This window comes from Carex rostrata, chromosome 17 (assembly GCF_964058835.1).
Source record: "Carex rostrata chromosome 17, lpCarRost1.2, whole genome shotgun sequence".
In the NCBI taxonomy this organism is placed as follows: domain Eukaryota; kingdom Viridiplantae; phylum Streptophyta; class Magnoliopsida; order Poales; family Cyperaceae; genus Carex; species Carex rostrata.
Window position 1 is genome coordinate 2,043,834 of NC_135934.1, and position 12,932 is coordinate 2,056,765.

The 12,932-nt window shown below is 33.8% G+C and overlaps 1 protein-coding gene and 1 long non-coding RNA gene across 2 annotated transcripts; both read left to right on the forward strand.

Annotated features, from left to right (window-relative positions):
* The first annotated feature begins 308 nt into the window (after nucleotides 1-308).
* Nucleotides 309-2,574, forward strand: LOC144567959 (abscisic acid receptor PYL9-like). The gene is made up of 3 exons (XM_078318159.1): nucleotides 309-708; nucleotides 1,429-1,647; nucleotides 1,939-2,574. Exons 1-3 carry the CDS (start codon nucleotides 520-522, stop codon nucleotides 2,146-2,148), a joined length of 618 nt encoding a protein of 205 aa, XP_078174285.1. The 5' UTR covers nucleotides 309-519; the 3' UTR covers nucleotides 2,149-2,574.
* A 3,870-nt stretch (nucleotides 2,575-6,444) lies between these two features.
* On the forward strand, nucleotides 6,445-10,424 carry LOC144567962 (uncharacterized). The gene is made up of 4 exons (XR_013515573.1): nucleotides 6,445-8,190; nucleotides 8,906-9,004; nucleotides 9,703-10,314; nucleotides 10,355-10,424. It is a non-coding gene; the product is annotated as an uncharacterized LOC144567962 (long non-coding RNA).
* The last annotated feature ends 2,508 nt before the right edge of the window (nucleotides 10,425-12,932 follow it).

Here is a 12,932-nt window from a genome sequence, read left to right on the forward strand (position 1 = left end):
TCCACTCGTACGCCTAGGCCTAGGGGCTTTCTCTCTCAAAAACAAAAAGCAAAAAAGATCTACCACTCGTAAACGTAGACCAACTAACCTGACGGCGGGACCCACGCCCCTCGTGATCTTTGTACTCTCTTGACCCTTTTGAATTCGGATTCCAGTCAGTAACTCAAATTTTGTTTTTATATCCAGACTGTTCGATGTGACCTGGATTCTGATTGGACGGTTTTGATCCAAACTTAAAATTTGAGTTACTTTACGGGATTCAGACGCCGATATATATGTAGCCTGTTGGCCTTCTGCCCTTTTCTGGTAAGTAAAGCAAGCAAAGAGAAGCCCTCGATCGAGCGAAGCGATCCCTTCTCTCTATTTCCTTCTCCCATCACATCACTGCTGCAAAACAGAGAGAAAAATAAGAGATAAGACTAAGAGCAGAGGAGACTATAATACACACAGAAAAGAAGAAAGGGAGATTAGATACTAAGAAAGAGAAGAAAAGCGATCGAGAGAGAATCAGAAAGAGCGATGGTTGGGCTAATTAATGGGGGAGGTTATCCGAGAGGATGGAAATTGGTGGACGAGGAGGTGTTCGGCAGCAGCGGAAGAGCTCCGGCGATCGACGTGGAGAGTGTCAGACGGCTGCATCGACATGAGCCGAGAGAGAACCAGTGCACGTCGGTCCTTGTCAAGCACATCCAGGCTCCGATTCACCTTGTGAGTGTAAATCTGTTACGGCTTAGCACAATTTTTCGCTTCTCTGTTCATCTCTCACTATCCTCTTTTCCTTTTTGGATTAATAGGAAGGGGGACTGGCTGATAAACTTAGTTTAATTAACTAAGTCCGTGTTGTTTCTCTTAGATCCCTTTTGTGAGTCTCCTATGAACACGCTGTTTCAAAATCCGGTATTTGTATGTATTTTTTTAATTAATAGGCAAAATATTTTGAGGGATTGTTGTAACAGCATGTTGCATAGAAGGAAAATTGGATTTTTTGCAACTTAAAATTGGATTTTTTTTTTTTTTACAACTTAATGTGGATATTATCTGACTATATCTTATTTTCCATAGACTAATTTTGATAATTGGTCGGGTCTTATCAATATTTTATTATAAATTACTTAAAGCGGTCTTATCTAGTAGGTGTGCTGTTTCTCACAATCTTCTGAAGAAGTATAGTTGACTTATTATCAACAATATATAATTTTCCATCTGTTTTCATTATTGTATCTGCTTGTATTATTTTCCATCTGTTTTCAATTTTCATTATCCATTGTCAACTTTAATAACATAATAAAAAAATACCTTTTACTTTACTGCACTAGTTTCAGCATAGCACTTAACATAATTCATGCTGATCATTTGGCAATACATATACTGGTGAGGAGGAAAATTTTCAAATAGCCTTTTAACATTGGTTTTGTTACTCTAATGTAGGTGTGGTCCTTGGTGAGGAGCTTTGATCAGCCACAAAAGTACAAACCATTTGTGAGCAGGTGTGTTATGATGGGAGGAGAGTTGGAGATCGGCAGTGTAAGGGAGGTCAATGTGAAATCAGGGTTACCGGCTACCACCTCCACTGAGCGACTGGAGCAGTTCGATGATACTGAGCATATCCTGGGTATCCGCATTGTCGGCGGAGACCACAGACTCAAGGTATATTTTACCTGTGCTTCTCAGACCGATATGGTTTTATTTACATTTACTGGTAAAGTTACTACACAGCAATTCGGATAAGAGAAATTGTTGTCTGATGTTAGAGTGCGTAGATAAAAAGATGCAAAAAATGTACAGTGTGTTCCCCTTGAATCACCCCTTTTTCCTGTTAGTTTCCAATGTTATATATTTTAGTTTTCTTCACTGAAGTTTGGTTTCTTTCTATAATTTTTTCCCTTTCCTCTTATTGCTTCATAATATTTTGTCTAATACAAAAATAAATTTATGCAGAATTACTCGTCCATTATAACGGTGCATCCTGACTGCAAAGATGGAAGACCAGGGACGACAGTTATAGAGTCATTTGCAGTTGATGTACCAGAGGGCAACACTGAGGACGAGACATGCTACTTTGTCGAGGCGGTGATCCAGTGCAACCTAAAGTCTCTTACTGACATCTCGGAGCGCCTTGCTCACCAGCCACTGCAATTATCTCCGTAATCTTGCAACTAACAGAATCAGAATTGATCGATATCTTACAGTGCATGCATTTTGTGAGTCGATTTGGATATATAGCTCTAAATTTGGTGGTAATTTTAAGCTTGGTTGTGTGCTAGTTGCGCTCTTCTCTGACTTTGACGTTGCTCCGAAATTGCTTTATGTATAGTTTAAAATTAGAGCTTGAGGCATGAGGCTATATTAATATATATACACACGATGCGTGAGATGCCTTAGTGTGAGCATTGTTAGATTTTGTGGTTAATTTAGGTGTGTAGATTAGGCCGATGTGAGAAAAAGTTTAGGTTTTTTTGGGTCTTTTTTTCTTTGAAGTTGGAGAGGATTGTATTTATGTAAAAAATGTTTTAGGCCTTGACATTTCAGACATGTTAGTTAAGCATGGACTATTTAGCAAAATATTGCATAATCCACCTAGGCATGGAAATGATATGAAACCCGTTCAAATTTATCATCTATTTGAGCGGTTTCATACAGTTCGTATGATAAATCAACAAATATTTACTTGAAAAGAAAAGATCAAGTAAAAGAAGAGAATGTTCAACAAGTAACGCTCTTTGAGTGTTGAAGCATGTCTTCACGTATTGTACTTGACGAAGGAACCAAATACTGGTAGGGTAGGTATATGGAATATGCCAGGGATATGATTAAGGAAAGAGAAGGCGTGCAAGAAATAAAGGCTAAAGAAGTTTATCCAGTATTATAAGCTCCAATGTTACGTCTGTGATTTGATGGTTTTGAAGACCCTTGGCTTTTGCTTCCAAGAGAGTTTGTATCATTATTTGCAACATATATAAGGAAATAAATCTGCTACGATTCTAAGGAAACTTAGGAATCTGCTTTTCCAAATCCAACCACTCATTTATTTAGAGATTCGTGCATGAAAATTAACTGTTTTTGAGATTCGTGTATTCTAAAATATTGATGGTTAGATTTGAAAAGGGAGGGTCCTACAATTCTTGTTGGAATCGTAGCAGATTTATTTCCCATATATAGTGATCCACGAGCTCTGGTTCTTGAATACACGGTGACAAATGAATTATTTGGGTTCAGTTTGACGATTTTAAAAAATTTGTGATTCGAGAATAATTCGGATATAATTTAAGAATGATTTAGAATTATCCAGAACAGAGATCTCAATTCTGCAAGAGAAAAAAAATGTTCTCGGAAAAATTCGCTAATAATTCGTAAAATTCGGGGAAAATTTGTAAAATTCATGAATTATTCGGGTTTAATTTGGTTAAAGTTCAATCCATCGAATAATTTGGCGTTCGGTTCGACATCACAAAAAAATGAATTATTCGAAATTAATTCAGATTTAATTCGCGAATTTTGCGACTATGCTTGAATAGACACTACTTAAATTGTGCAATTTTTAAAACTCAAACAGACATTTTTTTTTTTCAATTTAAGATATTGTATGGCAGCTATCAAATTGTCCACAGATAAGATAGTATACAATTCTAATTTGAGGTCCTCTCTACGGTCAAATCTCTCCTTTTCATGCCTTTGTCACATTAATTGCATGGGTATAACTGTTTAAGCAAAGCAACCACGAAATTCCGAATATTTTTCAATGAATCTCCATCTTGGAAAATTTGAAATAACTCAGTTGACTTTTTGAGCTTTTAATGTTTACCGGGCAATTTCAGGCATCATTATCGACCTCATGATGAATTAAGTGGCTTGTGGTTAAAATTATTCTAAATAAATGAAACAAGAAATAATGAAATGTTTTTGAGTTTTGATGGGCAAATAGGTAATTTTGAAGTTTCGATGAACATATAAGCAATTATCCATAAAATAAAAGTCATAGCAGCACAAGAGAACTAAGGCAGCCAATAATAAATTCAGAATGAGCATTGACCAACAATAATACCTAGGAAGCAAGGAACCAGCTAACAACAGTTAAAAAGGAAAAATGTAATGACTAATGAGTCCTCTATTAAGTATCCATTTTAATTGACATGTTGTACATGCATATACTTAATTAATTGTCTTTAACAGTAAGCTAGACAGCTAGTTGTTTTTAAACGTCCACTAATAAGAAAACAATCAAGTTACTGTGTGTTTTAACATTAAATTAGTTACTCCAAATAAAATATTATTTTAATGGACGTGTGACCTTTCATCATTAATTTAAAATTATGTGTTAGATACTTGTCCTTCGCTCCAAGTGTTCACTTTTGCAAAATCAAACATAGCAAGTGGTTTTCCCAAAGATCTTTCAATTCAAGTGCCTTCATATATATATATATATATATATAATATGCTAGCATGCTATGCATAGCATAGAGCCCCTCCATGCAACGCTTTGGATTTCGACTTTTCAAAATCCTAACGGTCGATCCGAACCGTTCATCTTGTTCTCCATATTAATATGTGTTTGGTGACCAAATTTTATATTTTTTGAAATTTTTTTACTATTTATTTAGATTTATTGAAAATCGCTGTTTTTTTATGATCCAGATTTGCTGAAAACAGCGATTTTCAATAAATCTAAAGAAATAGTAAACAAATTCCAAAAAATGTAAAATTTGGTCCCCAAACACATATTAATATGGAGAACAAGATGAACGGTTCGGATCGACTGTTAGGATTTTGAAAAGTCAAAATTCAAGGCGTTGCATGGAGGGGCTCTATGCTATGCATAGCATGCTAGCATATTCCCATATATATATATAGAGAGAGAGAGAGAGTGCGCGCGCGTGTGTGATGTGCTTTGAGAATTAAAAATGATGTTTTACTTTTCATTCATATATTTATTTGGAAAATTTAAATAGTTAATTCGAACTTCTCAACATTTTCATATTGAAATGTGCTTGGAGATCAAATTTTATATTTTTTGAAAATTTATTACTATTTTTTTAGAATTTTTGAAAAGTGGTGTTTTTTCTGAATTTTTTATTTAATACAAAATTGTGATTTTCAAAATTTTTAAAAAAATAGTAATTTTTTTTCCAAAAAAATGTACAATTTGGTCTTCAAACACGTATCAATATGAAAATCATGTTAAGAAGTCCGGATCAATTGTTTGAACTTTGAAAATAAAAATATAAATGGAAAATAAAACATCATCTCTCTCTCTATATATATATGAGGTTCAAGTGTTCCTCAAATTTTAAATTCTCGATAACAAAAATGTAAAATTCGAATAATAAAAGAAAATCGTTATACTTTATTTTTATACACATAAAATATTACTGCATTTCAATTTTTGTTTAGAAAAAAAATAAGAGTTCTAGAAATAGATATCCAAATATGCATAAACATTATGCATATGATTAGATTTCTTATAATTTTTTTTTGTGAAATCTTCGTAGAACCAGCAGAGTGATGAAAGGAGCTTAAATTCTCATTTTTTGTGTATCCAACCGTTTTAAGACTTTTTTTTCTAGTCAACTGTTTAGCAAATTTTTTATGTCTATATTGACAAAGTGAAAATGATGCGTTTTGAACTGTATAAAAAAGAGGATTAAAATACCGTCACCATGTTTTCATGTTTATAAATTCTTAACATCAAAATTCTAAAACTCAAATATAAAATACCTATGTTTTCATGTTTACTCCTATACGCACGTAAAACTTGCCACATTTTGACCTTATTTACATGGAAATTAAGAGCTTGAAAAATTGACACCTAAAAATTATCAACATTAATTGGAAATTAAGAGCTTGAAAAATTTGAGTTCTATATGTACATACAAAAAATAATATAGATGATATCTAACAATTTTGTTTTGATATTTAAGTTTGAAAATTTTGAGTTATTAAAGATTTGAAAACTAAAGTATATTATTAGAGGCATAAAAATGAAGGTAATCCAATAATAATCGTGCTTTGATGATATTGATAATCGTACTTTGATGTTTTTAATTTTAAGTTTTAAATTATAAATCATCCCACATCTCACATCTGAAAGAAAAAATAAATGGAGGCACATGTCCCAGAAAGAGGGGTGCAAAAGGATCCGATACGGATCATATATAGTAAAAATGTTATCTATATCCGCTTTTATTTTTTAAATACAGATTATACTTATTGAATATTAAATAGATACAGATTGAATATCCGTAAATATATACATATTTTTTTTATAATATATATCTATTATTTAGGTATGAATAATTGAAATTTAAAACCATATCCATATCAGTATATATGAATAGTATGGATATTCGGATATCATCTGTATCTAATTTTCGGATTCGAATCAGGATCCGGATCGATCCGTTTGGACTCTGGCCCAGAAAGATCAATGAATTCGCGATTTACGGCCCTAAAGTCGAAGACAGCCCAATTGTACGAGACAACCACTGTTATCTCTTTACTCTCCAGTTCTCTCCTCTTTATGTTGATCGCGAAGAGAGAAAGGAGGGTTCTCATTCTCAACCTCCAGAGGAAATGGCGTCATCACCCGTCTCATGTCCTAGGTTGATTCTCTACTCATTTGAATATCTACACGAAAGGGTTTGCTTAGCTTTTTAAAAGGTAGAATTCATCAGAGGCCATCTTGTAGTACATAGTTATTGTCTTATTGGGGCTGTTAAGGAAATTTCAATTTGAAATTTACATCATTACATGGCACAATGACTGTAGCAACTCTTCTCTAGTTAAATTGTTTTGATCAAGATGTTTGACTTCTAGTCCATTGCAACATATATTGTAATGCATTTAGAGGTATCTATAAAGCAAGTATCCAGTTTGATGTTCCGGGATTTTGTTTGCCTAGATGAAATTAACTTGTACACAGCTAAGAAGTACATGTGGATTTGTTCTTCTACTGGGATTAAAATGCCAGGGGCATAATTTATTTCATTTTATCATTCAGTCTCATCAAATGTTGATAAAATATAATTTAAACAAAACGCATTCTTTGTGCTGTTTGTAATAAATATAGTAAATTCGACTATTTCATCTTCTTAATTTATCATTTTATGCTGCCAATGAATCACCAGAAATATGTGTGTCCTTTTTTTTTTTTTTTTTTCTATTTTTAGTTAGTTTAAAGTTTATATATCAAAAAGGTGTTTGGGTTATGCGAAAGTTTTCGAGTTAATTGGGATAGACCAGCCCATAAAATAAAGAGAGCAAAAGCAACAACTTTGATTGATTTCCATGCAAATTGAAGATGAAAAGTGTAAGGCAGCCAAGCTAAAGGCAGGTAATCGGAATCAGTTTGTTCAAGGGTCTTGTTATATATAGTCCTAATAAGGACATTTTTTTTAAGAAACGCACGCATAGCACGGATGATGACGGTGTTTACAGGAACCTAAAAAAAAGGAAATTTATTTTAAATTAGTTGGCATTTGTAAATCCATTGTGTTCAATGAAGGGGGATGATAGAGATTGCTACTTGCTAACTAGGAATATTCAATTTAGGATTTGTTCATTCGGTTGGGACATATATAAACTTTGGTCCTGAAGACAAATAGAAAGTCTTTATTAGTTTGGAATGTACATTTTCTTTTTGAGCCGCAGAGATTAAAATACAGTTAATCCAAACCATCCAAACTAGGGTTTTGGAAAGGGTGTTTTCTCCAGCTGTTTAGTGCTGTCCACAGACAGTTTTTACAGTTTCGGAAATATACATTATCTTTTTGAATGGCAGAGATTAGGATATTGTTAAATCCAAACCATCCAAACTAGGGTTTTAGATAGGTAAAAGCATATCTGCTGATTGGGTACATCCGCCAATTGTTTAAAGCCGTCCACAGAAAAGGTTACCTATATTGTTATGCATCTGGATCAAGTTTGTTTGATCTAAGCCGTCAAATTCAGGTCATTTTCTAGGATAGGTTATTTTCAGCCGTCAAAATTAGGGTTTAAAGTTAATCTCAGTCATAAGCTAGTATATATAGAGCATAATAGGAGCCGTCTTCTGACTCATCCTCTCCAAATAAACAAGTTTGAAGAGAAAAAATAGAGACATGAAAGTGTGTTTATGACTACCACAATGGATGCAAGTCTGAATGCTACATGCTAAAAGTAGATCTGGCCATTGCGCTACTGGAATCTGAGACTGAGGTTAGTTCTGAACATTCTTGTTTCTTTTTAAGGCAAAGGAATTGTTTGTCGTTTAATATAAATAATTGGGGCATTTACGGTACTAACGCAAAAATAGATTGCGACAGAATTGATGGAAATAGGTAATTTTGGGTGCATATTGAATGCGCACAAAAGAAATCAAATTACCTCTCTTATTGTCCATCACTATATTTTGGAACATGTAGCAAGTGGCGGACTTACATAGACAGAATGGGGGTCAATTGACCCCCATTTATTTTAATTTTTTTATATTTATGTATGATTTTCTATACAATTTAGAGTATAATGTTATGATATTGTAAAATTGATTCCCATTCTCCGTAGGAAAATTTTATGTAATTGACCCAATGTGTGTTTGACCCCTTTAGTTCCGCCCCTGCTTGTACCATCCAAAACAAACACTTCCTGATAATTTCCTTGATATTGATGTTTACTATGGCACCTGATTTCATTTTCGGCTTGTTTTGTTATTCTTTTATAGTTTTGTAATTATTTTTCACAAGGGTTTATACAATAGGGAGTATGATGCAGGTAGTAAGAAACTTGGTTTGTTTACGAACAAAACATATGGGACAGTTGGTGTGCCACTTATTTAAAAATAATGACCATTGATATTTACATTTGAGGAAAAAATTATAAAGAGGGAGAGAGAAAATAACTCTTAACACCAATGTGGTCACTCAATAAACTGCAGGTGGGGTCCTTGATGAGGAGATTTTTATGAGTCACAGAAGCACAAGCCATTTGTAACCCGGTGCATGGTGTGGGGAGTATTGGATACCAGATACTCAAGGTACATATTCATATACACGCCTCTCTCACATGAACTTCTTTTTTAAGAAAACTTCAGATTAGCCTAAGTATAGTCTTATGCTAACTGGTTTGGAGGAACAAAAATTGACAGTGTGTTCTTTTAGACCATATCCTTGTCAGGATGGTTTCTGATGTACATATATTTGCTATTGTGTATTTTTTTGTTTTGTTTTCATAGGATCTTTGCTTTTCCTCTCTTATCCCAAGCCTGAAATATTATGATTTTCATCTTTATGCAAAATACCCCTAATAAAATTCTAATTACAGTTTTTTTTTCTACTAAACTAGAAGTTGATAGTTACCATGTGATTCTGGCAAATTATCGCTGTCCATCATATACACTCTAAATATAACACTTTTAGCACAGAAAAGAAAGACCTAACCAAAATCTAGTAGTGATCATTAAGTTTCAATCTTCAACTCAAAAGTAGTTAGACTGTATCAGTATCACTATATTTTTACAGATTTGTCCTCTATCTAATTAAAAGAACTCAATTTCTTTTCCACCGAATACTGCAACAACTGCACTGATCAGAATATTTAGGATATCCTCTCGCCACTTTTCCAAAGATTGGCAATGCTAATAACAGTGAATTCATCATAGTGTATTTGTTTTAGGCAATCCCTAGTTCCTTTACACTGTAAAAGAGTTGTTGAACTAACTCCTCTCTTCTACAGAAAAAGCAAATCGTATCTGCCTTCCTACCCTCCTATCGACAAATCGGTATCCAGCAAAACTCAAGAGCTACACACCCTTACGGAGGCCATCTTGAAGGAATCACAAAACTTAAGTCATGAAAATGGAGTAGCAGAACTCACAACACTGACCGAAACCAAAAACCAGAAACGGTTACAGAGGCCGTTTCCAAGGACTCACCAAATCTAACCCATGAAAGTCAAGGAACGGAACCCACACGGCCACACCAATTGAAAACCAAGACCAATCTACCAGTACAGAGTTCTCCAGTCTGTATTTGTCTCGAGAAAGAAGCATTTGTACATCTACATTTGTTGCCACAAGTGTCTCGAGATTCTGGATATCGCATGTCAATTACTCAACAATAGAAGACATGCACAACATACTCACCTCATATGGTTGTAAGTCTTGTATCGGTAATATCTAAGCGGCATTCATCTCAAAGCACAAGTCAACACGACATACTCACCTCATATGGAGGAGCCCAGCTGTAATATACTGGAGATCAGCTGATAAAGGAAATATTTTTATGTTGCAGTTGTGCTGAGTATATAACATGTTTTATTGTAATAGGGAGAATGTAAATAGTAGAGGCCTTGTTTTATTGTAATAGGGAGAATGTAAATAGTAGAGGCCTTGTAATCAAACAACCTTGAATAGAAATAAGAAATATTGTTGCTATTATTCTTTTGAATTATCCCAATTATTCTGAATTTTTGTTGAATTATCACAAATTGCTTCTCAATTGTCCAAATAGAATTAAAATTGTGAAATGATTTAAGACTACTAAGATCCAATTAGACCTAAATTTGTAACTGAGAAGAAGAAAAAATGGTACAAAAACCTGATGTGGTGTTTTTTCACTCTTAAAAAATTATCAACAGAAAACTTTCTTTCCAATCTATTAGAGGAATATGGCACAAATAATTAAATTTTAGAGGGTACGAGGAGAAGGATTCGGATCAGCTGAAATCCCATATGCGTGAAAAGTAACTCTGAAATTCACAGAATTTCGAATCTAACCGTTGAACTATTTTGAGATGCGTGCACAGGAAAACCAGCTTTTTCGAGATGCGTGCATAGAAAAATTTGGACGGCTGGATTCAGAATACGAGAAATTTCAGGGATACTTTTCATACATTTGGATTTCAGCTGATTTGAATCAACGAGGAGAAAAGTATGGAGATATTATTAGACATTTAATATGGTTAGAAAAAAGAATAGAGCTGTCTTTGACCAAATAAATCATAAACCAGTTAAATCCATAATTAACACATGAAGGTATGCATTGACACTTAACAGACTTGCTTTCAAAAATAAATCAGTTGCAGTAGGTGGGGAAAAAAAAGTTTAAACATCATTGAACGTGCTGAACTTTATTTCGGGCCGAACATGAACATGACCCGTTCATTTTAATTTTTAACCGGGCCGAGTATGAACAGAGATCGTCCATTAGTAGGCCCACCAGTGACAAACAAACAGGCCTAAAAAGTTGAGGTGTTGACTGTAAAATATAAGAGATTTATATCCCAATGCCTCCGCATCGGCACTTTATGTAACTCACTTCTGCAGAACAATTCAGTGAAAGTAGGCATGTTGATTTCTGTTTAATAGGCCTACGGGTCATAAAAGATACCAAAAAAAAAAAAATTTCTGTTTAATAATGTATCGGAATATGTTATACATTATGCGAGAAAAATAACATATTTTAATTTTACAAGAGACCGATGATATTCTTTCAATTTCATTTTTTGTATATGTTATGTATTAAAATTTGAGACTTTGCTTTGCATTCGACTTTAATTCCCTTTTTTTTTTGGGTTAATTGCTCATGTATCCAATAAAACTTCTCTTATTGCCAATTTCCCCATCGAACTCTCAATATATCTTATTTCTCCATCTTAATTTGAAATCCTTTCCTATTTCCCCTCTTCTTAATTTAATTCAAATAATCGTAACTAATTAATCATTAACTTCTGATTAGTAAATTAAAACGACCCTTTAACTCTCTTAACTCTCTGTGCACCCCTCCATAGCTAGGGTGTCAATGATATCCTTTTAACCGTTTACCCGACCTGTATCGTATTCGATAAGACGGATATGGATAAGGTTTTTTTCCATTAGTTTATTGGGTACGGGTATGGATAATAATTTTTTTTTTCATTAGCTAAACGGGTAAGAATACGGGTAAAGGCTATTTTGTACTCTTTACTCTATAGGATAATTATATAAAATATAATAATATGATAATGTTTAAGTAACAATTAGTGAATATTTTTGTTAAAAGATTGGTAAAATGACGAGCCCAAAGAACACATATGAGACAGGCGTTGAATCAAAATCAAACGATGCCTGACAATTCAAGCATCGTTAATGAATTGATTGACCAATCTATCAATATTTCATTATATATTGAATTTACAAATCGTTATTCACTTAAATTTTGGGTTACAACTTACAACTAACTACAAGAAAATCATTCTACTAAAATCACTAATATCTAGAAATAATTGACATATAACTCTGAATCAGTATCTCAGCAATGTGCAGAGTTTTCATTGATGGCAGTGAAGAGATTAACTAGTTTCCCATCCCTTGAGCTGGACGGCTCCAGTTCGTTTGTACAGGAGAAACTGGCCTCCAACTTAGAATAGCAATAGCATAGTTAATCAACTCTCTCTCTCTTAAAACAAAAAACAGAAAACAATCTACTGCCCTCGACTTATAGAGTGCGTATCCTCTGAGATATCTCAACTTTTGCATGACCGACGTGTCCAGTGTCTATTCGGGGTGATGTAGGAGTCAGTATTATGTGTGCTTTGAGATTCGTGCAGAACTCATTTAAACGGTTGGCATTTTCCATAAAGTCACATAAAGTTTGAGATATATCAGAGGATACGAATTCCGACTTAACGACAGCCCCAGAATCCAATTCACATCCTCTCCAATACCTGATAAGGAAATCTTTTACAACTAGTAGATCTGTACCGTTCTTTTTAACTTGGCACAAATCTCAAAGCCCAATAATACTGCCCCATGCTAGAATTTTTTTTTTATAAACCATAAATAATTAAATCAAATTTAGAGAACAGTATGATTGCTTTTTTTTTTTTTTTTGAAAAACCATAAGGACCGAATAGCCTATTCGATCTCCAAAATTATCTTTTCCCTAGACTGAATGGGCCACTTGGTCTCACCTTTCTTCTTTTTT

Bases quoted from the DNA above. Each gene is read 5' to 3' on its own strand.
- LOC144567959 (XM_078318159.1), top strand. From the start codon at position 520: ATGGTTGGGCTAATTAATGGGGGAGGTTATCCGAGAGGATGGAAATTG. The intron at 709-1,428 runs GTGAGTGTAAAT...ACTCTAATGTAG, and splicing joins TCCAGGCTCCGATTCACCTT to GTGTGGTCCTTGGTGAGGAG. The intron at 1,648-1,938 runs GTATATTTTACC...AAATTTATGCAG, and splicing joins GCGGAGACCACAGACTCAAG to AATTACTCGTCCATTATAAC.